Source organism: Sclerotinia sclerotiorum, genomic scaffold (assembly GCF_000146945.2).
Source record: "Sclerotinia sclerotiorum 1980 UF-70 scaffold_4 genomic scaffold, whole genome shotgun sequence".
Classification (NCBI taxonomy): Eukaryota; Fungi; Ascomycota; class Leotiomycetes; order Helotiales; family Sclerotiniaceae; genus Sclerotinia; species Sclerotinia sclerotiorum.
In genome coordinates, this window is record NW_001820832.1 from 2,199,430 (window position 1) to 2,221,661 (window position 22,232).

General features: G+C 42.1%; 11 protein-coding genes across 11 annotated transcripts; 5 read left to right on the forward strand and 6 right to left on the reverse strand.

Moving 5' to 3' along the window:
- Positions 1 to 244: 244 nt before the first annotated feature.
- SS1G_03925 (hypothetical protein) lies at positions 245 to 2,326 on the reverse strand (the record flags this gene model as incomplete). Its single annotated transcript, XM_001595785.1, has 8 exons — positions 245 to 322; positions 457 to 919; positions 968 to 1,176; positions 1,230 to 1,394; positions 1,452 to 1,504; positions 1,560 to 1,581; positions 1,787 to 2,043; positions 2,110 to 2,326. 8 exons carry the CDS (start codon positions 2,324 to 2,326, stop codon positions 245 to 247), a joined length of 1,464 nt encoding a protein of 487 aa, XP_001595835.1.
- Positions 2,327 to 2,748: 422 nt separating this feature from the next.
- Positions 2,749 to 3,778, forward strand: SS1G_03926 (hypothetical protein; the record flags this gene model as incomplete). Its single annotated transcript, XM_001595786.1, has 2 exons — positions 2,749 to 3,536; positions 3,595 to 3,778. 2 exons carry the CDS (start codon positions 2,749 to 2,751, stop codon positions 3,776 to 3,778), a joined length of 972 nt encoding a protein of 323 aa, XP_001595836.1.
- A 1,111-nt stretch (positions 3,779 to 4,889) lies between these two features.
- SS1G_03927 (hypothetical protein) lies at positions 4,890 to 5,261 on the reverse strand (the record flags this gene model as incomplete). Its single annotated transcript, XM_001595787.1, has 1 exon — positions 4,890 to 5,261. The coding sequence occupies one exon, from the start codon at positions 5,259 to 5,261 to the stop codon at positions 4,890 to 4,892; it is 372 nt and encodes a 123-aa protein (XP_001595837.1).
- A 741-nt stretch (positions 5,262 to 6,002) lies between these two features.
- Positions 6,003 to 6,890, reverse strand: SS1G_03928 (hypothetical protein; the record flags this gene model as incomplete). Its single annotated transcript, XM_001595788.1, has 1 exon — positions 6,003 to 6,890. One exon carries the CDS (start codon positions 6,888 to 6,890, stop codon positions 6,003 to 6,005), a length of 888 nt encoding a protein of 295 aa, XP_001595838.1.
- Positions 6,891 to 8,596: 1,706 nt separating this feature from the next.
- Positions 8,597 to 9,263, forward strand: SS1G_03929 (predicted protein; the record flags this gene model as incomplete). The annotated part of the gene is made up of 2 exons (XM_001595789.1): positions 8,597 to 9,179; positions 9,223 to 9,263. The coding sequence occupies 2 exons, from the start codon at positions 8,597 to 8,599 to the stop codon at positions 9,261 to 9,263; spliced, it is 624 nt and encodes a 207-aa protein (XP_001595839.1).
- A 1,517-nt stretch (positions 9,264 to 10,780) lies between these two features.
- On the forward strand, positions 10,781 to 11,356 carry SS1G_03930 (predicted protein; the record flags this gene model as incomplete). The annotated part of the gene is made up of 1 exon (XM_001595790.1): positions 10,781 to 11,356. The coding sequence occupies one exon, from the start codon at positions 10,781 to 10,783 to the stop codon at positions 11,354 to 11,356; it is 576 nt and encodes a 191-aa protein (XP_001595840.1).
- Positions 11,357 to 12,626: 1,270 nt separating this feature from the next.
- SS1G_03931 (hypothetical protein) lies at positions 12,627 to 14,273 on the reverse strand (the record flags this gene model as incomplete). Its single annotated transcript, XM_001595791.1, has 1 exon — positions 12,627 to 14,273. One exon carries the CDS (start codon positions 14,271 to 14,273, stop codon positions 12,627 to 12,629), a length of 1,647 nt encoding a protein of 548 aa, XP_001595841.1.
- A 477-nt stretch (positions 14,274 to 14,750) lies between these two features.
- Positions 14,751 to 15,537, forward strand: SS1G_03932 (hypothetical protein; the record flags this gene model as incomplete). Its single annotated transcript, XM_001595792.1, has 2 exons — positions 14,751 to 15,081; positions 15,239 to 15,537. The coding sequence occupies 2 exons, from the start codon at positions 14,751 to 14,753 to the stop codon at positions 15,535 to 15,537; spliced, it is 630 nt and encodes a 209-aa protein (XP_001595842.1).
- Positions 15,538 to 15,867: 330 nt separating this feature from the next.
- Positions 15,868 to 16,599, reverse strand: SS1G_03933 (hypothetical protein; the record flags this gene model as incomplete). The annotated part of the gene is made up of 3 exons (XM_001595793.1): positions 15,868 to 15,993; positions 16,044 to 16,481; positions 16,534 to 16,599. 3 exons carry the CDS (start codon positions 16,597 to 16,599, stop codon positions 15,868 to 15,870), a joined length of 630 nt encoding a protein of 209 aa, XP_001595843.1.
- Positions 16,600 to 17,473: 874 nt separating this feature from the next.
- On the forward strand, positions 17,474 to 19,750 carry SS1G_03934 (hypothetical protein; the record flags this gene model as incomplete). Its single annotated transcript, XM_001595794.1, has 3 exons — positions 17,474 to 19,350; positions 19,394 to 19,435; positions 19,738 to 19,750. The coding sequence occupies 3 exons, from the start codon at positions 17,474 to 17,476 to the stop codon at positions 19,748 to 19,750; spliced, it is 1,932 nt and encodes a 643-aa protein (XP_001595844.1).
- A 1,553-nt stretch (positions 19,751 to 21,303) lies between these two features.
- On the reverse strand, positions 21,304 to 21,626 carry SS1G_03935 (predicted protein; the record flags this gene model as incomplete). The annotated part of the gene is made up of 2 exons (XM_001595795.1): positions 21,304 to 21,471; positions 21,522 to 21,626. 2 exons carry the CDS (start codon positions 21,624 to 21,626, stop codon positions 21,304 to 21,306), a joined length of 273 nt encoding a protein of 90 aa, XP_001595845.1.
- Between the last annotated feature and the right edge of the window lie 606 nt (positions 21,627 to 22,232).

Here is a 22,232-nt window from a genome sequence, read left to right on the forward strand (position 1 = left end):
AACGAAGTTGAGGACGAGAACGAGATATTTAGTAGAATTGAGTTGATTGATTGACCATTCCTTTCCCATTTTATGCACTTTTCAACCTATGTGATCGAGATGTTTACAGGGCGTTGTACAATGCCCTGTGCCAAATGTACTCTAAACCTTGTCAGTACGAGAGAAAACTATCCATAATTTCGCGATGAACACCCTTGGAGCAATTGTAAAATTTCATGGCGGCAGCGGACATTAACAGGAGCGTTCACATTCCGGGTGGAGGTGGAACGGCGCTGTAACTATTATTACTTCCTGGTGGTGGACCTGATGGTGGAGGAGGCGCCTAAAGTTCAAAGGTTAGTGTCTCTCAAATTTTGATTTTGACTGCCCGTTTCTTTTCAGTAATAGGGCAGTCTTGCAAACCTGGCTTCTCAAAATGGATCAAGAAAATATGGGCAGAGAAATCTTTATACATACCGATCCACCAGGTGGTGGGGGAGGTGCTTCGCTTGGAGGTGGTGGAGGACCTGAACCAGGAGCACCCTGTTGCTGCTGCTGATACTGAGCCATGGCAGCCATGTACTGCTGATAGTATTGAACGTATGCCTCATAACCACCATATTGAGCATAAGGATCAGCACCTGTAGCATAGTATTGAGCGGCATGTGCTGAGCCATAGTCTCCAGGAGTTGAAGGGCTACCTGCATTAGGAGTGTTGGGAGCTGGTGATTTGTTATAGTTATTGTATCCGCCACCATACGAATTAGATCTGTCTGGAGCCCGGTCACCATAGCCTCGCTCTCCCGAGTAACCGGTGCCTTGGCCATAACCACGTTGTTGAGGTGGACGAGCCTTGAACTCTTCGTATTGCTCTCGAACATTCTTGAGAAGATCCTCACAAAGCTCCTTGGCCTTTTGTACCTCATTTGGATCAGGGCCACTAGAACAGTGTTAGCGGAAAGCTCCAGCGATACGAACATAAACTTACGCAACGTGGAGATACATATCCTCGTCACTCTCGCGACCGGTGCCATGCTCCATGAAACCAGAACCACGTCCCTTGATTTGAACACGACATCTAGTTTCCTGTTGAATATGCTTTACGTAAGCTCCGCCATGACCAACAACTTGAGCACGAAGGTTAAAGCCTGGAATGGGTTCAAAATCAATGGCAATCTTCTCTTCCGGCCATTTGCGCTGTTTATTTTGTTAGCAACCTGCATTCATTTTGTGTGAAAGAGAAAACCCACTCTTCCAAACTCGTCTCTTTCAACTTGCTCAGGCTCGCGTCTACGGAATCGACGTTCATCGACCAAGTTAGGAAGTTCCTGCTTCATTAGTTCTTCGATCTTCTGAACTGCTTGTTCGAGACCTCGCTTGGTTTGGCTCGTAACGTGGAGATAAAGTGGGGGATTCTAAATATATTTCATCAGGTCGATTTCTCAAGTATTGTAATCGAGGGAATGACTTACAGCAGCCGTGGCCATGCTCTTATCCGGATAATAATTTCCTCGTGTGGTGACATCTTGAAAAGTCAACATTTAAATCTCCAAAAATAGTGAGTTGTAGGTATAGCATACCAGCGCCGGTTTCTTCCTTAATCTAGATGTCACGCAGCGGAGGTCAGCAGATGCCAAAAGGGTATATGTGTATGATGCTATTCGCGCTCAGGTAAGCTTGAAAGTCTCCACACACAATAATGATATTACTTTGAAAAGTGGGGGAGAGAATATAGAGAGATGATTCATGGCTAGACCTATGAAGAAAGCCTGATGTATCAGTGGAGTATAACACAAGGAGTAATTACCATCTTTTGAGTAGAACCTTTAGTCAGTGTATAACGGTTTCGCAAATCGTTGACTTCGATATCTTTGATATAATCGCCATCTGCGATGTACATCTCACCATTTATATTGCTTGCACTGTTACCTGCTCCGGGTCCTGGGGTTCCTGGAGATGCTGACTTTCCGACTGGACTTTCGGTTGCGCGGATAGGTGGCACATCGGCATGTTGAATTCCTTTCTTAGCTTGAATTTGTGCATTGATTTTTGCGGCAGCGGCAGCTATGAAACATCAGATTAGCATCGATATATTATATATCGAAGGTAGTTTATAAGATATATATTTACCTGCAGCGGCAGCTGGATCTGCACCATTTTTCTTCGCGGAATCAGGAGCTGGGCTACGAGAAGTGCGTCGTGCAAGGGGAGATCTGCTTCGCCTTGACTCTACCTTTCTCGCAGGTGGTGATCTTGAGCGTCTATCGAATCTGGAGGTCCTCTTCGGCTCAGGCTCCTTTTGATCGAAGCGCGACCTTTTTGCTGTGCGACGCTCAGTATCATCCATATTGATAATTAGTGTTGCTTATAAGTTGAAGTAAATATTCGTCGTATTGATGAGATGTGGCAACGTGCCTTGGATTGTTAATGTTGATAGACACAATTTATTGTTACAATTAATTCAAGGTAACATTACTAGATACTTTGTAAATTTGTGAGGCTGAACTTTATTTCGAGTTTTTGTGCTGGTTGTTCAGTGACAAGGATTGTGTGCACTGACAGTGAACTCCAAGACGCTAAATATCTGGGGTCAACATACAAAGATCGGCAAATGCCGTAAGGGAACAATTTATATTTTTGTGCGGTATCGGTGCTTGAATTTAGACCGTCGCTTCTTCTGAGTCAAAACCACCTTCTCATTTTTCTTGAGATAGGAAGAAGAAACCTTAATAATTTTTGAAGAAGCATTGGGTAGTGTTATTATCCAATATGTCTTCACGCAAAGCAATTCTCTCGCTCTCTGGAGTGAGGGCTGCAATTCCTAAACGCAGCACCTCTGTCGTCCCTCGACAAATTCAAAGATATCAATCCTCTTCTACTTCAGCTCTAGAATATAAGGCGCTCCACCGCCGCATTTCACCCCTTCCTACATCCGATGCGCCTCCAGCTTGGTCTGCTCAAGCAGCTGTCTCCAACATTCTCTACGAAACCCCCGCCCCTTCTGTCACCCCCGCAAAGCGCCATGTCCTTAACTGTCTCGTACAAAACGAACCTGGTGTGCTCTCTCGCGTCTCTGGAATTCTCGCAGCTCGTGGCTTCAACATTGATTCCTTGGTCGTTTGCTCTACTGAGGTCGAAGATTTGTCCCGCATGACAATTGTTTTGTCCGGTCAAGATGGCGTTGTTGAGCAAGCTCGTCGTCAATTGGAAGATTTGGTTCCAGTCTGGGCTGTCCTCGATTATACCACTTCACCGCTCGTGCAAAGAGAATTACTTCTTGCGAAAATCAATCTTCTCGGTCCAGAATACTTTGAGGAATTATTGGCGCATCACAGAGAAATTACTGCTAGTGATCCTGAAGCTTTGGAAGGACAAGATGACTGGGCTACAAAGAGATTGGCAGAATTGAAGGATAGTGATGATTTCCATCCCATTAAATTGGCCCAAAGTCAAGCTTTAAGACACAAGCACGAGCATTTGAAGTCAATCACATATTTCACACATCAATTTGGAGGCAAGGTTTTAGATATCAGCACACACAGCTGTATTGTCGAGGTGTAAGTCACTAAACTATTTGTTTCGCCTACAGAAACATACTAATAAAATGGCATATAGCTCAGCCAAACCAACCAGAATCGATTCATTCATGAAGCTCATTGCTCCATTCGGAATCCTCGAGTCTGCACGAACAGGTCTCATGGCTCTTCCTCGATCTCCACTATACGGTCCCAACGAACAAGATAACTTGGTGAAGGACGCTGAGGAAATTGTTGATGCAAGCACTTTACCCCCAGGATAGATAGGATGACATTTAATGGGTATGGAGTTGGCGTCACAAATTATCTAAAATAATGGAGGATAAGATTTATTTCTGCATGCAATTATGTGTATCATTTATACATCAATTAAAACAAACAATGGTGTTTCCAAACGCCAAACCAAAACCTGCACAATGGCCGTAGTCGCTTGTGCCGTTCCCAATCTATAAAGTAATTCATACAATTTTGAGCATTCCGCTCATCAAAGTCTAATATGGGCACCGATTCCCGAGCCAAAATACCAAATGGTCTCCGTCCATTGACCAAGCCGAATGCCAATTGTGCCTTTAGCATCTAATTTTAAAGTGCCGCCTAATGCTCTCTCTACTGCATCGTAACCTACAGAATCAAAGGACCAGTCGACAGGTAATTTAGGTGATTCGCTTGCGCCAGGGGGCACTGCGAAAGGATAGTCATAAATAATCTTGCCAATTGGTTCGGTATGGTTGTAAATTGCCTGAGCATCGATAGACTCAATATATATTGTGCTATGTTGTAGGGGTGACAGTAGTGTAAACTGTGCTGTGGATGAAAAGAGATGGAAAGTTGCATCGTCGATGAAATGTGGTTTTCCGCCGGTAGAATCTTTATCCTTCCCTGCCCCCGGCGTCGATAATCGAGGGGTAGGCATCGTGACTGCGAACTTGCCTAGTGCCTTTCCGAGTCTTGGTTGGTATGGAATAGATTTTTCGTGGGTTTGAAAAGTGAGAGTGGTATTGAAACCGGAGACGTATTGAGAGATCAACTCCCGACCAATTTTACGTCCGTTTTCACCGCCAAATTTCACGGGATCCCAGGTAGCTTGGACGAGAACGTTCGTATTATTGCCTCGCGAAACATTTATATCGCGCACCGTAGCGTCACCAATTACTGAGCCGTTATTTAAAATATGGATGTTGATGTAAGGGATACGAGCCGTGTATTCAGTTGGATTAGTGAAATTGATGCTCGCTTGGAGATTAATCGATGTCCGGCCCGTGTTGGTAATTTGTAAATCGCCAACCTTGAGGTTGAGTTTCCGGAAATCATCGCCCGTGGAGATCGCTGCTATCCCGTCAGCTTCAGTGCTGTCGCGCTGAAATTAATAGGCTCCTAACGATTCAAAGGAACATTTCCTTCCGCAGGTAAATCTTTAATAATGAAATCACCTAGCACAGTAGATATTTCAACTTCAACCAAAGCCTCAATTTTGAGATTGATAGCCTTGCCCCCAAGATAATAATCGGCCACAAGATCGCCGAAAATATCCTCGTCCGTGATTTCTAATGGTGCGTTCTTGATATGCGATTCTATTTTCAAGGAAGCATCACCTCGACCATTGACTCGTTCCGAATGAGCACTTTGCCATTTTCGTAGATTAAGCACACCTAACTTATCTCCTTTGTAAAACACATCGGCTGTCGCACGCACTTTCGAAACATCAAGGCTAAAATTCATCTCCTTGGGCAAAGCAGCCAAAACCATTATATCTCCCGATATTCTTGGATTTGACTCGGGTGATCCGGGCTCCGCAAAAGGTCCAGGTAAGCTAAAATCCGTATTCGTAAGGGAGAAGTTCTTGATTAGTTGATCAAATGTATGGCCAGGGAAAGGCACTGGTACAGTGACACTTGAGATAATTTGAGTAATCCAATCAGGCGTCTCGGGAGATGGTGCGTTTGAACCTCGAACAAAAATGGTAGTGTCATTGCCATGGATATAATCACTGAGAAGCAAATCCAGAGGCGACGAGTGTGAATTGGGGCAAACTTGCAAAAGACTTTCAGGTAATCCCCGCACGATGCCTGCCACATCAAGTGAAACATCTGAATGTGGTTCGATTATGATATTACCAGTAGTCGCATCGGCGAGCTGAATATATGGTTCGTCGGCCGCACAATTCGAAACAAGGATATCGAAGCCCAATGGAGGAATACTTAGCTTTATCGGATAGCTATTTACCAAGGATAGCGAAACTTCAGCAGCCATTCCACGGCGGCCATCCGTGGAGAGAGGAACTTCCTTGAAGTTGAGACGGGTTATATTATATTTTGGGAGGGCTGGGATCTCGTTTCCTGTGGGTGGGTTAGCAACTCATTTTCAAAGTAATAAATTTACATTTAGAGGAACTGAAAAAGTAGTGACTGCGCTCGCTGCCAATATTTTGATACACCTATCAAACTATAGATCATTTGTGTATTTTCCCAAACCAGCCACAGATTCCCTTCAACCAATACTTTTCTCCCCAAAGTACAGCGATGCAAAAGAACGATAGAGAGATTGACCTTCAAAAATCATCGACTCGGATATAGTCTGTGATCCAAGCGAGAGTAGCCCTGATTTCAATGCAACATTGGCCTTGCCCAATACCCGCAATTGTCCCAAACGACCCTCTAACCAGTCATTGGCTACTTGTCTCAATCCATCAACACTGCCTGGCGTAAGGTCGGTGAAAAAATCAATGGGTGTGACAACACCATTACGAATATTGACCACCACCTTGGGAACAATGGCGGTCCCAATGAGAAGATTATCATATTCTGGAAGATAGACCTCGACGCTTGATTCCTTGCTTTCAACCTCTTTCGCAATCCATGTACCAAATCGTCCAATGTTTCGAACCGCATGATTCTTGACTTTCGATGCATCCATCTTGAAGTTCGCTTGTACTCGAGCTCTCACCCCGTTAGCGGTGAAGCTGTCTATCGATAGATTCGTAGGCTCGATAACAAGTGATTCCTTGGCATATTCTTGGACGATTGCAGGTGCGAAAAATGCAGATATCAGGATAGCAATACCGGCCAAAAACAACAAGGCGATAGCCACAATCGTCGGCCATCGCAATCCTTCGTTTGCAGATTTGCCAGCTTCTCTATCATGAATAGAACGCAGAGACTCCGCAGCTGGTGATACGATTCGATCATCCTCCTCTTCAGGTTCTTCGCCATCATATCGAGGAGTATCATCAGAGTGCGCTAATAAAGGCGATGATTCATGTGGAGATGATTCATGTGAGTCGCTCGATTTGCGCGAAGTGACTGAAAGTCGAGAATGCTTCGATGATGGTCGTTGCTCTGCACTGGGCAGGAGTGGAGACCCCGCATCGTCCGACATGATGGAGATAAGAGGAATTGATCAAGCTGTTGCCGATATGTATGTATCACTCTACGCACAGCGCGAGGATGGTTCGTTGATGTCAAATTAATCAATAATAAGCGGATATTTTGAGATAGTAAAATGAATGACCTAAGTATCTTAATTGAATGGGTTGCGCGTCGTAAGTTCTAAGGTTCCTGAAGGGGAGTAAGCACAAGCAAACCGCCACCCGGACAGCGCTAAAACGCCCTGTAATAATTGATTGGGTCAACGTAACCTATTTATATTTATGCATGCATTGTGATTTGTACCTGAGCAGACCAGCATTTATGAGTTTGTTGCCAACAGCCTTGCGAATGTCTCAGATTCTTTGTGTAATAGGAACAACGACACCTTCCTTCAACCGGCGAGCAAGAAACTGACACGTTCGTGATACATTGTGTGGATAGAAGAATGCGCTTGATTGAATAAGCATTTAGAGTGAACAGTCACTCCAGCCATCCTCACGTACTAGGTGGGTGGAATACTGCACCAACAAGTGCATGATCACTGCAGCATATTCCAGGGCCAGTATCAACTCTCATTTTCACCACCGTGAAGATGAAGTCCCTAAGTATTTAAGCTGACGACCGAATGCTTAAACCTACAATCAACATTATGGGTGTGCAAGTGCAGATTACATGTACTCAATAGTAGAGAAGCATGAGGATGTTGCTCGTTCTCAGTTTACATCACAGAGTACTCCATTTGCATATGATGATTTGGTGCAGTTGAAGTGCAACGCAATTACTCATTCTGGCAGTATCTATGAGTGATGTTTGGTGTTTAGGCTTTCCTAGAACGACTACTTCTTTATGCCAACATGAGTCGCTAAATTGTGGAGGATATTGGAGACACCCCGGCGTTGTCATGATAACTTCCCAGATTCAATGAAGTCAGCCATAAAACAGCGTATCTTTCGTTGTGTTCTGGTGTCTGTCACGATTTTATCATGTATCTCTTCTAAATATAGGGTATTCTGACTCCATGGACTCATAATATTGTGACTCGGAAGCCTGATATCCTTATTTTTCACATCAGCCCTCTGTTCACACACATTGAGTTATTCATGAGCTAGTTCTCACAGTAGTCATCGCCGCCATCTAGAGATCATTGAATTTCGATTTGTGACTTTCAATAATACTCAATGACTCTTCAAAGCATACTTAATAACAAGCTATATAAACCACCTCTTTTCTGTTTGAATTTCTTTTTTCCATTCTCCTTCAACCGAAGCACTCCACAAGTCCGCAAAATCAACGACGCAAAACAAATCAAAATCAACATAGCATTAACGAAATCACCAAAGCTCACTTCGTCGTAATTGTAAGATATCATTCGCCATCGTCTTTCTTCCATCGCAGGCATCAATATTTGTATCGTTATTCCCCCGGACACACTCGAATCAGGAACCAAGGTGATCTGTGCCATTCTCAACATGTATTGTACATTCAATCAGTATACCTTCATCAGTTCCACAGCTCTTTCTTTGGACTGGCCAACTATCTAGTAACACACACATGGAGCGGTACTATTCCAAACGCCGCGAAAACGTCATCCAAGATTTCAAAGCAGTAATGCGAAGTATGGATGAGGTTAAAGCTAACCCGACAAATGCATCGAATCCCCTCGGACCACAAGTGTGCCATATCAGTCGCATTGTTCAAACAGGCTTCCTAGACAAAATGATGCAGGAATACTTATCAGAGATCACCGCGTACTGCAAAGGTGATGTGTGGAGGCCTCAGCTAGATATCGAGAAGGAGCTGTATGATAATACCAAGGACTGGGGCAACAAGGGTTATCTGCCTGAGGGATATGTCAATTTGGCATCAACCCTCCAACATGAGGCCAAACCAGTCACAAGCATGGGCTATTACATCACATCCGCGATAAAGGCAACGACTGGTGCGAGTATTCGATTGGAGAATTGTCGAGAAAATTTAGAAGTGAAAGAGCGGATCCATCGTTTGATTAACGAAATACATGCCGATATTTGCAAATTTATGCCGGTATGGGAGGAAAATATGTTAATCCGAGAACTTGTTTTGCCATGCCCCGCGGAAAATGACTATATCACGGACTTAGAGAACTTCATACATAGAGAAAATAATTATTTGGCTAGAGAGCTAAATAGGAAGTTCCCGACTGGTTCACCAGAATTTCTAGATGCTTTAACGCTCCTGAAAGAAGATGCCCAGCGCGAAAAACGACTACAGACTTACCGTCGTGAAGATGCAGAGTCAGACGCATGCATCACAGAGCTAGGTATGACCTGCGACAACTAAAAGAATGTTCGCTAACCAGCTAGATAAGATCGAGGCTCAAAATTGGCCAACATCTAACTTCTGATGTCGGGCACTATGGAAGGGATATGGATGAAGGATTGATAAGGGTCGAGGTTGATATTTTCTAGATGGAGGATTAGTTGATATGATATTTGCATGACTTTGATAACATTCCGTACTTGAATGGAAAGTTTATCCAAAAAATATAATGGGAAGATTGTGGTTTTTCTTGTTCCGTATCAATCTGCACATTGATATAGGATTTTACTTCTGAAATAGGGTTTGTGGCTCGAGCCTTGGTTGATATTTATCGTTATGTTCAATTCTGTGTTGGTATTTGTGGTCTTATTGCCAATACCAGTCCCGGATATTGAATGGCTCCATGGACCATTTCCGTCTCTAAATTACTCGTTTAAATGGGTTTGTGGAAGGAGGAATACAAAAATCGATGGATATGTGAAACGGAATTGAGGTAGGTAAGGAGGAGATAGTTATATATGCGGCATATATATGTTCCTAGACAGATGTATATCTACAGCCTGACGTCAGAAAATTGAGCGAGGTTGTGCGGTGGTCCAACTCCATATAAAATGGCTGGAACTATGTTGAATCCCATGGATATATATTAATTAGACTTTGATTAAATCTTAATAATGGACATTAGTACTCTCGTTCGAATTTAGCTATACAATATCAAGAATTCTTGTAATCCGTAGTTGGGAGCTCCCAATTCCTCTGTACATGTCCATATCATTTCGCGGAACACTAAGGGGCTGAGGAGGCGGGATGCGGGGTACCCATCAACCTCATCCACAAACCAACCCGTTTGCACAACTACAGTTTGTATTCATCCACCCGATATCTAAACCCCAAAACTACAAAGTATCATAATAACATAATGAAAACCTCATCCATGTTACTAAGACCTAGAAGAATACCCAATTTCGAGAATAATATATCGAGAATTATACCCCGATCACAATGTAAGATTAGATACAAGAACACCTTCTCAAAACAACCATTTCATCACAGAACAACATCTTCGTCTCCAAACATATCCCAGCCATTTGCAATCGGCAACATCATTAATGGTCATTCCGGGCGATCATATCAAATAGAAAAATTCTATCTAGCAGGGTAGAGCCTTTTATGTTGTGTGTTTATCAAGCAAGGTATAGTATTCACTCTTAAACTTTTAATACATCTTGGAGCAGAACACAAAATTAACCATTCGATCAAGCTCTGAGGGAGATAACTATGTTATTAAAAATAGTATCAAGGGTGAATTTGAGTATCAACAACGACTTCAGAGACCTTTATTTTCGTGTTCCAATGTACGGACGATAGTAGACACTATTCCACACTTCGAGTTGTTTGTCTATCATTTCCTCAAGGACAATCTTCTTCAATTCTGCCAGAGAGATCTGCCTCTGGATACTAGGAAGTTTTTTCTGAGAAAAGCTCTCATGGGTTTGGCTGAATTGCATGATAATCAAATCTTTCATGGAGGTAGGAAAATTTACTATTGATGTCTGCCGTGATAATATACCTTCTGTCGCAAAGAAAGATCACTAATGCAACATGGCAGACATCAGACCAAACAACATACTTATTAACTATGACATGACAACCGACGGAATTCTTAACATCAAGAAAACCCTTATCGCCGACCTCGAAGATTCATTTATACTTCTTCCAGGTCAATGCATAACGGGCGGCAGATGTGGAAACCAATTTTGGCGCAGCCCTGAATCCTGGGGCAAAGGAAGACAAAGCATGCTATCAGACATCTTTTCCATGGGTATAGTTGCCATCTACATCATGAACAAGCAAATGATATTCTACGACGGTTTAAAAGATGAAGATTTTGTCGACGGCGAGGCCTGTGACCAAATTTTAAGGAGACATATCTCGTATTTCTGGGATGAAAATGATTTTACGGCACTTTTGGAGTATATTGGGGAGGATAATCCGTTTCATGATCGTCTTATTGATATTTTCAATAACACCAAGAACCCGAGACCGCCTTTTCGAAATTGGATAAAGATCGATGCGGAACTTAGAGATTTGGTTGTGAAGATGGTGAGGTTGGATCCAAGGGGTAGGATTAGTGCAAGAGAGGCTTTGAAACATTCGTTTTTTGACGGAATTGGTTGATAGCTATGAAATGAGAGTGTCACTGAATTCTATCATGAGCATCTGAAGGAGGAATACTGATTCAACCTGTCCATCATCACTACTACTCGAATCTTATAGCTGTAGGCTTCGCAAATCCTAGTGATTTTAAGGATTGATGTGGAAAGATCAGGAAGCATAGCGAGATATCTTGTATTTTACATTCTCCACTTCACTAGGAATATTATCTCCTTTGCCAGTCGTGTAGTGTAATGTCTACTTTTGGGCAAATCCAATGGATGAAATCATACCAATTAAACAGAATTTCAACAACTAGATGATGTCATAAAGTGCGCTGTCTAATCATACAGAGTGTAAGAGTCGAGATAATTTCAAATCAAGAAGTTTTGGCTAGACAATTTGCGTGACAAACTCGACCTCCTTAAGAAAATGTAAATAAAATATAGCCGTAATCAAAAATTGCCTAGTTTCAGCTTCTCTCGCTACGCTGGCTGTAACTCATCAGCATCATATCCTCATATATATTTATCTAAATACATAAATCTAAATATTACATTATATTCTGTCCCGATCACTTTGAATTCCTTATTAGTGAGGATTCTCTTTCATTCTTTAATATTTTCTTCTATAGAAATGATTTGTATTTTAATTTAACATTTAACATTTTAATCATTATCTAACGACGACAGTGATTAAATTTGAAAGATCATAACTTAAAACGAATAAAGATTTCACGGATTTAAAAATACAAATAAGTAAATAAATAAATAAATAAATAATGTAGACAAACAGATAAATACACATCTTATTAAAAGATTGGGTGGAAGAGGCCTCTATATTGACTATATTACTACGTCTGTAGGCATATTAAGGTCTCCTCTTGGTATCCTCGGAGGGGACCAATATGCCTGCTTATGGTTCATCTAATCTAGCCTGTTTAGGTAACCGTATTACTAATCACGACACGTGATTAGTACCGGTAACTTCTATTCCTTTTAACACATCTAACCATTCACTCGAATTTAGTTTATTCATCAAAGTAGTGAGTGATATAATAAAATATATACAACACAGAAAGGATATCTACATCACAACCACACACCACTCTCAAACGAAGCAGCCCAAAAAAATATCAAGATGAAGATATTTAAATCTCAATCATACACAACAACCAACGAGAGTCCATCACATGAACTCATCAGTTATTAGTCATCCATGACATATATACACAGAAATACAGCACCCGCGATCTAACTTCCGACATCACACATGCATCTAGCTACCGCTACCACTAGCCATTTTCTGGTATACCAATCCTATATAAATCAGGCATGATAGCATTAAGCTGTCTCTCATCCGGCTGCCACCTCTCACGAATATCCCTCCATACCTCAGTTGCCCTCGCTTGACCAGAACACGTTGCGAATGCCTTGAGGACATTTGTTACGATCCAGGTTGACATGTATATATCTTCCACGCCTTTATCGAGAGCTTTCAGATATGCTTTCCATACACTTTCCAATCTGGCAGCGGTCCATTTCGTATATCGCGTACCGCCATGAAGGTGGAATCCCTTGAAAAGAGACAGGAAAAGTGCACCGTGCAGGGGAACATTGAAGAGACCCATTTCTTCTAGAAATTTAGCGGCTTTGTCTAGTTCGCCTTCGGTGATTGCAAAATGATTGACTAAAAGTCTGTATGTTTGAAGATCTGGGCAGACGATAGACCTTTCCTGAACTTTCGCTCGCCCTTCTGGATCGTGCCTGAACTCCATTGCCATTCGTAACAATCCGCGCTTAACTTCTCGACGATTCTTGAAACTTCTGTGCCATTCCTGTGTGCCCGTACGCTCGGCATGCATAGTTTTCATTCGCTCATAGATATTTAATGCGGCGCTAGGCTCATACGATTTAATGAGAGCTGAAATCATCGCGTTGAGGACAACAGTATCGACAATTTCTCCAGCGTCGACCAATGCTTTATATGCTGCTCGTGCTCCATCCCCATCCTTCTTCAGACCACAAGTAAATATCATGCTAACATAATGAAATCGGTTGTATTCGAGACCCCTGGCTATCATTTCTTTATAGATCATTTCCCCAAGAGTAAATTTACCGGCTTTGCATGCGACATCATAAAGAACATTGAAAGTTGCATTATTACCCCTGACACCTGCGATATGCTCCATTTCCTTCCACATTTTCAAAGCACTTTCAACCTCTACTTCTGTGGCCTTGGCAACGTATTTGGAAGCAAAAGAAATGGCACTCGTCCATTCAGAAATAGTTAAGGGAATAGCGGTTGATTTCATATCGTCGACGACCGAAAAGTACCTGAGCATCGAGTGCTCGTCCTTCCTTTCCACTATACTCAAGTGGCGAAGTAACATGTGTCTTAAATTGGCTTCTAGATAAGGAGCGCGAGGTTCCGGCAGTTCACGGTAGATTTGATAAACATCTTCTGCGTCCTCAGTGTAGAAATGTTTCAATGCGGATTCAAGCTTTTTCAACTTCTCTTTTGTTTCGCCGTCGGCAGGCCATGCCTGAAGTGGGGGTGGCCATTCGTCTTCCTCTTCGTCCGAAACCTGCAGATGAGGGCCGTTACCTGGCTGATAAAGGTTCGGGGACTCCACTATGGGTAATTGATGTGTATACGAAGTGCCATGGTACTGATCCACAAGCTCCATGAGCTCTTCTCGAGTCTGATTTGCCTCATTGGTTGTTCTCCTCTCTTCCGCCTCAGATTGTGTGTTACCCGTGAAATTCCGTCGCCGTGGAATAGGTTTGGTCGAACTTAGGTCCTTCGTAGAGACATTAGGTCTGTGAGATGTAAAAAATGTGACTGGTCGTATGGGTTTTGGAGTGTGTTTATGGCAATGGCCGGCACCGGCCAGTGAAGAGATGAACCATGCTTCGAGCCCGACTGTACTAGAAACCATTTGTGTAGGTTTCCTGAAATCTTTTCCTCGTGGAAGCTTGTTGGAAGCTTTTGGGATGCCAATTGGATACAGAAAGGAAAGAGCTCGTCGAGGGGCTGCTAGCTTCGAGATGAGGGTGCTGCTCGTCGAGGAGGAGATACAAGAGGAGGACATGAGCCGGCTGACATTTTGAGCTTTTTTCAACGTCTCTGGAAAGTCATTGGAGCCAGGCCAGCCCTCCAGTCCTTATCTGCCGTTGTGGTTGACTTAAAAGCTTGTGGAGGGGTCGAGAGTTGATATGTAGAAAACTTTAGGACTTATCGCCAAAATTTTGGAAATTTTGGCGGAGTTTGCCGGCCGACCTCAAAACCTATGAATATTTGCGACCCCAAGATTACCACCAACCCCGCATTATTGTTCGTAGATTATTTTGAGATTTGTAAGTGTTAAGATTCATGAAGTGAAATCTATGCTAATATTTTTGGAAGTTCTGCGAGTATGAGGGGGCTCAATTTAAAGCCATCGCGTGTTTACCAAACGGCAGCGGCACTACTCGAATCTGAAAGTATTTCACAAGCACCACCATGGTATAAGACAATCGGCTCAGTTCCTCCTTCTGAAATCCTTACACGGACGCAGCCTGTTCAACACCGAGGAAGCAATGGCAGGCCCAGGACGAAAAAAGCTAGCAAGTTGTTCAAACCACAAACTATTGTATACGAAGAAGATCGAATAAGACAAGAATTCTTCCGCGATCACCCATGGGAGTTGGCAAGACCAAGAATTGTACTGGAGAACGATGGTCGTGATGGGCAAAGATGTGATTGGAGTAGGATAGCACAGCCGGGAAGACCTTTGACTGGAGAAAGGTAAAATGGATTCTGAAGATGTCGCGGTTTTTGGTTAACATTTCGACAGTGTGGTACAGAGGCAGCTTTGGCTGATACATAAGGCGGAAAAGTCTTATAATGAGGCTTACGATATAGCCCGGAAGGAATTTTATGCTCTGCGTCAAGAAGAGGAGATTGAACGAAGAATCGCGAAAGAAGAGGCAGAATATGTTGGAGCGTACTTTCACAAAGGTGCTTTGGAGGTCGGAATGGAATTGGAAGATAAGAGTTACGAGGACTGGAAGGCATGGGCTACCAAGGAGGTTGAGGCTGCAAACTTGCTTAAACAAGGAGCATACACTGGTGTTGGAGCCGAAAGTGAGGACGCCGATGTTTTGGATGAGGCAGCTGAGGCAGATGAGGGTGTTGAAGAGCCGGCAACAGTCGTCGCATAAGAATAGTCAAGCTGCCATGGGCATGTACAACAACATTATAAGGGCAGAAACGGCGTTAATGAGTATAAAATCTACCATGGTGATGTCTGGCTGCAATATCTGGAATGAATTAAGAGGCCATTGATAAATGTGACAGGATGGGTCACTGATACTGTTGTGTAGATCAATCGCATTGCTCACCGTTCGAACTCTTAGAGCTTGGGTGATCTTGGGTCTGATAATATTTTGGCATTCTGCTAATGTACCAAAAAGCCCCTCCATTCCACTCTCTTTCGAGCATTGTCCCCATTTAGCTGTTTAGCCAATCCTTCCCACTGAACGAGAAATCGATCATAAATCCCCAGCCATAATAAAATCTTTCCACTTAGACTTAATGTCTTCACCCTCGCCCAACTTTCCACATAGATCGTTTGCATCTTCCATATTGGGGCCAGCCCGAGAAATTTTAGTAAAAAGCTAGCTAGAATCATAATGACAGCTGTAGCAGGACCATTTGTAATAATTACATCAGGATATTGCTGGTGTATCGTACTGGTCGTCGAAATTGTGTACAGTGCTTTGAGACATCCTAGCATACACCAGAAGGATGAAATGGGCGCAGTATAAAGTCGTTGATGTATCTCCCTCGCTCGTGGAACTACTATGAGATCCCAGATGCCCGTGGTAGAATCAAACTCGCCAGATTTGGTACACGGTAAAGAAGGTCGAAGTTTCGACTGTATACGCTCCTCACAATCATGCGCCTTGGTAGAAGAAAAGTCATCTCCCGCAGATACGATGTATGTTCTGTGTTTGTATCTTGCGACATTTGTATCGCGAAGAAGAGATATCATCTCTGCCGTATGACCGCCAGAACCAAGAACTACCACGATATGAGAAGGCTCATCTTTCTTTTTGATCGGAGGGCGTCGAGAGTCCGGCGAGATCACATAAAGAAGTCGAAGCTAGATTGTTTCAAGTCAGTACATGATTGTAGACGATTGGAAACGATCTTACAAAGGCAGTGGTGATAATAATCAAGGTAGCTGCTACAACCACGGATGAGATTGAAAGAATGGCCATTCTAGGCTCTACACATAAGGTTGGACAAGGTAGATGGAAGTTGCTGGGTCTTCCGAGGAGAGGACACGAAATGAAATAAATATTTTTATGATTTAATTTAGAGTAATTACATGAATTAAATGTTAATTTGACGGGGCATTTTTCCAGAAGAATGAGGATTGAAGATTGTATGAAATGGATGAATTAACTGTAAGAGTCTTATGATACAGCTTTTACTAGTATGATATTCTCATCAATTGATAATATTGTTGCTATATGCACCATACCATATCATATCATCGTCATGATCATTATCATTATCAACACCAAATAAAAACCATCATCATCGTTCTTTCCATAAAATCCATCGGTAACATTTAACCTTTACCGCTCTATCGGCACTGGTTGACTATGAGCCGAACCATCCTTATTATGTACAAAGAATGTCAAAGCCGAGCAGACTAGAATCTCGTAGTCATCTGGACTTGAACTTTAAAAAAAAACACGCTTCAACGCGAACGCGATAAATACCCTCGAAATTATCATTCCTCAAGAATCATGCACATTCAAACTTCACAACTTTCTTCAACTTCACTATTTTCCATCAAAACAAAACCGTACAAATTTCCAAATCCATTCAGAACTATCAGAACTATCAGATCCATACTAAACTTTCAAACCCGTACACTTTTCAAACTCATACAACTTTCAAACCGTACAATCTCCTAACCTGCACAGCTTTTAAAGCCGTACAACTTTCAAGGGCGTACAAAACTTCAGATCCGTATTTAAGATTCACTCCCGTATTGAACATTTAATTCTCAACATGTTCTTCAGCAAACGTCTCGTTTGCTTTTATTGTGGACGAAAGTCGAACCTGAGATTCGACAATACAATGTCTCAATTTGATTGTGATACTTGTGAAGCCACTAACTTTTTGGATCGTGAGGGCAACATCACTGATCCACCAACTTCAATCACTCAACCTACTTTAAACAATCAATATGCTGATTCTAACTCAGCATCCTCCTCCACGGGGTCATCCATTTTTTGTGATCGCTGTTTACGTAATCAACAGTATCATTGCGATGTCATGAAGCAGCTCAATGTTGAGCTTGACCCTGGACATCCAAACTATCAGATCTCGGAAGAGAAGATTCGCAATGTCAAGAGAGATCTTGACAAGCGTTACCCAATGGTTTGCGAGAAATGCGCACCAAAAGCTCAAGAACAGCGCGATAAAGCGGACAAGTTCGCAAAATCTGACTGGCTTGGAAGATTAAACGCTCTCAGCGAGTTGATTAGAAGCCAAAAGACATGGAAGGATACCTTTCAAAATGTCATATATCAAACCCTCCTCTACCCAATCGTATCAAAAATCTGGTACCTCGTTGTCATCGGGCAAATGCTTGCTCTTGTTCTAGGTCTCTTCAATGTCACAGACATCTTGACCAACGCCTTAAACTTAATCCCCTACTTCTCGAACGACTTGAAACTTAACATTATCTCTTTCTTGGCATCGAAGAGATATCTTGGATGGAGCATCCTTTACAACTTGTTGTCATGTGGCATGAATCCATTCTTCTCCCGATGGTATCCAAGAGGAAACCCTAAGCGTATCATTGGCTTTTTCAACTGGTATGGATACCAATTACTTTTGCAACTGGTCTTGCGGGTAATTTTATGCTCCATTTTCGGAAATGGTTTCTTTACACACCTTTCCTCCTTCACCATGATGATAGCAAATGGCTTCACCATCTTCTTCAATTTCCTCATTGCATACGGCTCACGTTTTTACCTTGGCCCTAAGAAAATTTCACTTTGGAGATCAAAGCCAGGCCCAATTTTCACACCACAAACATTCGAGACTTCAGAAAAATCCGGCAATGCAATGTCAGATGTTCTTGATGAAATCATGACCTCAACACCAAAAGATCTTCATCAGACACCTTCCCCACCTCCACATCCCACTCAACGAAACAACCCTTATAACCAAGAACAGTCATATCAACATGTTCGTCAAAGTCACACATCTGGCTTTCACGAAAAACCTTCCGTAAACGCCTACAGCCAAAACTATAATGGACATCATGAGATTGCAAGACAAACGGACCTTCTTTTAAAAACCAACACTTCTGGTTTGAATTCGGCTGAGTTCAACCATTATTTAGCAACTGGTGAGTTACCAGACTGGAAAGTTCAAGAAGGCGAGGAAATGGACTGGGACCCTACCGTTACTCGTGTGAAACACGACTTCAACATTCGTCATCGTGCTTTGGACACGACGTCAAACTATGAAACTCAAGTACAACCTTTCGGTCAATCTACATCCTTCCAATCGTCGAATTCATTTAATGGCCCCTCTCCATTTTATGGCAAACTTCCAGCGGCCCCAATCAGCCCAGCTCATCGACTTCGCAATCCCCCAAACAGACCACGACTTGAAGTGCCATCAGCCCAGCGAAAAGAGAACTTTTTCAAAAACATGACACAAAAACCAGCTTTTGGCACAGCCAACAAAGATCACTATGAAATTCAAATTGCAGATCCGAAACTACATGTCGCCAATCCTAAAGCATATCAATTGGATACTGGTTTTGAAGAAGCCTTTGGCAAATTTTCCCTCGAAGAGAAGGAAGAAACACCAGCTAATGAATTCGGAAAGCTGAGCATGGGAAGGGCCATTGGATTGAGTTTGTTGTTTGGTGGATTAGCAGTAGGCGCAGGAGCTTACTACAAGTCCAAGGCCTTGTCGCAAGATGAGACCTCCTCGTCAGTTGAAACAATGACGATTGAAAACACCTCCACTTTGTAGGTGGGGAGCTTCCTCCATGGGTCTCACCAATCCATGGAGCATGTAAGTCACCCTGAGATTGTTGTTGTTTCAATTGACTTGGAGCGTTGAATCTTGTGGCGGGAACTTGGACTGGGGGGAAGGATTGGATTTGGACCCGGATTTGGATATGGATCGGTACTTGGTGCTTGGAATGTTTATTACTCGGAAGTTTTCACGGATTATGGATTAAGAATTATGAATAATGTCTAGCATTTTTAGCAATGGAGTCATCTGGCATGGTGTGTTTTTTTATCAGCTGGAAGGAAAAACTTTGTAATTAGTATATGATAGATACCCTGTATAAATACCTAACTTAGAATTAGAAATGAAGAATGATTAATAATTAATATTTGTAAGACCTGAAATTACCTTCGTATTGAATATTAAGGGAGTGAGTGAAGGTTCTGCATGATAAGAAGTCGGGTGGATATATATCAAGTGTATAGATACTTCTAGTAGAGGTGGGTACTGTAACGATACTGTACTGGAGGCAGCGGCTGCCTAAGGTTTCGTCTGGTTGGTAGTTATGGGTTAAGGCTTTATCACTAGTATTCACTTCGAAGTGAAGTCGTTACTAGATCAAGTAGAATGTAGGTAAACTAATTGATAACTAAGTTGAGCACGAAGCTCCTAAACTATGAAACTATTCTGACTATATAATGAACAATAAAGGGAGCCTTCAGGAACTTTCTGGCTCCTCAGGGCTCCTTATCACGTGATTCCTTTCTATCCCAGGAATCCTAATGGTGAATCGTGACAAGTCCCTGCTTGACGCCTAGTTTTAAACCACCTCGAGAGCCTAGAGCCCTTCCACGTGATCTAGACGGCAAACCTCGTAACACATAAAACTCTATAAAATGAAATAAATATATCTATAAAAGAAATAAAACATAAAACAAAACTTTAATTTTAAATATATAAAAGATGTAAGAGAATGAAGATAGAATATTTTGATAATTGACTATATAGGGCGTGTCCAGAACTACGGTTCTTGTGTAAGGAATTATAAAATGTAGGGGGTTATTTTATTCTGATTGGAAAATAGAAAGTTCAGATAGATAGGATCATATCTCTTGAGTTTTTTTCAAGTGTAGAATTCAGCTGATTAGATTTTGATGATTGATTCTTGTAAGATAAGATCAGTTGGGCGAGTCGAGAGTTCTATATCATCGAATCTTGAGCTGTGTATTAATTTTACATGGAAATCAATTTTTGTAGGTAGAAAGACGATATTTTGACTTCCGAGACACTTGCATCTTCGTTTTTGCTCCGCGGCCTTTTGATCCAAAGATTGGAGGTATGAACCATCGGAGCAGATTTTGTATTGACAACCTAAATTACCCGTTTTCTCTTCTCTTTTTTGCTTATATCTTTTCATTCCCAAGACTCTTTTTCCTAGTGTGACTTTTGTTATCAGTAAGTCTTCCCATCTTTAATGCGAGTCAGGAGTAAAAATTCCATCCAACATCACATAATTATGGCGACTTTTCCACCTATCAATGGTACAGCAAATTTTGATTCTTAGGTACAGTAACAGGTATGCTCCTGTTGAGGGAGAAAACCGAGCAAGAATCTAGGTCATGTAAAAGAACTTGAACTTAATACCTCATGAACGATTTCAAAGCTAAAGATATCCAAACACTTATTCGAAAGAAACCGGAATCTTGAATCACTATTGACTGAGGAATTTGGCATCTCATGTATGAAAAGTAGAAAATATGTCGGATCTAAATATATATCCACTTTCATGAGTAGTGATCGGAATCTGAAGAATATAACTATACATCCTCCAAAATACTAATGACAGCAAATACACTAACCTTCTTTGTGGATATTGTTGGTATGTTCTAGATATTTCAGTTTGATTCTTGTAGTACAAAAAAAAGGGCCTAGTCCTCTATCTTTCCAGCGGGAGTGAGGTAGATCTCGATTGCAATGGACCGATCGTTGGGAGACTGCAAGATCTGCGATGTCAAGAACCGTTGGACAATGCCGGTAGTCTCTAGTGCACAGGATAGTTGGATTTTTTCTAGGTTAGATTGTCGGCGGAAAATTGTCTATATGTTGTGTTATTTCAAAGTAGTCATAGTAGGTGTAATCGAGTGACATTCTCAAGATCCGGTATCCTAGATTGTGGGAACATAGTTATCCGCCATGTCATTATATCTCTGGTTGACACAAGCTCGGTTTCCCCATCATGATGACAAGACATGATTCCATAGTAGATTCAATTTTAGAACACTAGTGGTGAGGCATATGAGAAAACAACCTGGTGTTTTTGGTATTTGCCTAGGTCTGTATAAAGCTTTTGTTTGCCTAAGAAGTTGTTGATCTGCTGTAGTATTAAAGTGACATTGAGTGATCATGGGTACATATAGTAATGAGCACGACTAAAGTGCCATAGAGAGTAGCTTCACATCCCCATCCCAGATTCATGGGAAAAATCAACCTCTGCACTTTCCTGCAACTGCGATTTCGGCTTAGAGTTGCGAGTTATCATGATTCAACTTAGCCTGAGGCAAGAAAGGAGGAAGTGGGTCAAACTTTCACCACTACCTACTCGAGTAAATCACAAGTTGAAGTTCTCTGAACACTTGTCCAAATCTCAACGATACAAAATAGGTAATTGAAAGGGAGTTTGACTGTTCAAATTGGAAGAAAATGATGATCATTGGTGGCTTGGCGAGTATTAGATCTAAGGTTAAAGTTAGATAGTCGTAGTCCAAGCTCTATGGGGTACATACGGTTGCTGATTTTCTGGAGAACTGATAAACGCTACTAAAGCCAAGTTTGTGAAGGGGATTTGCCTGATGGGTGA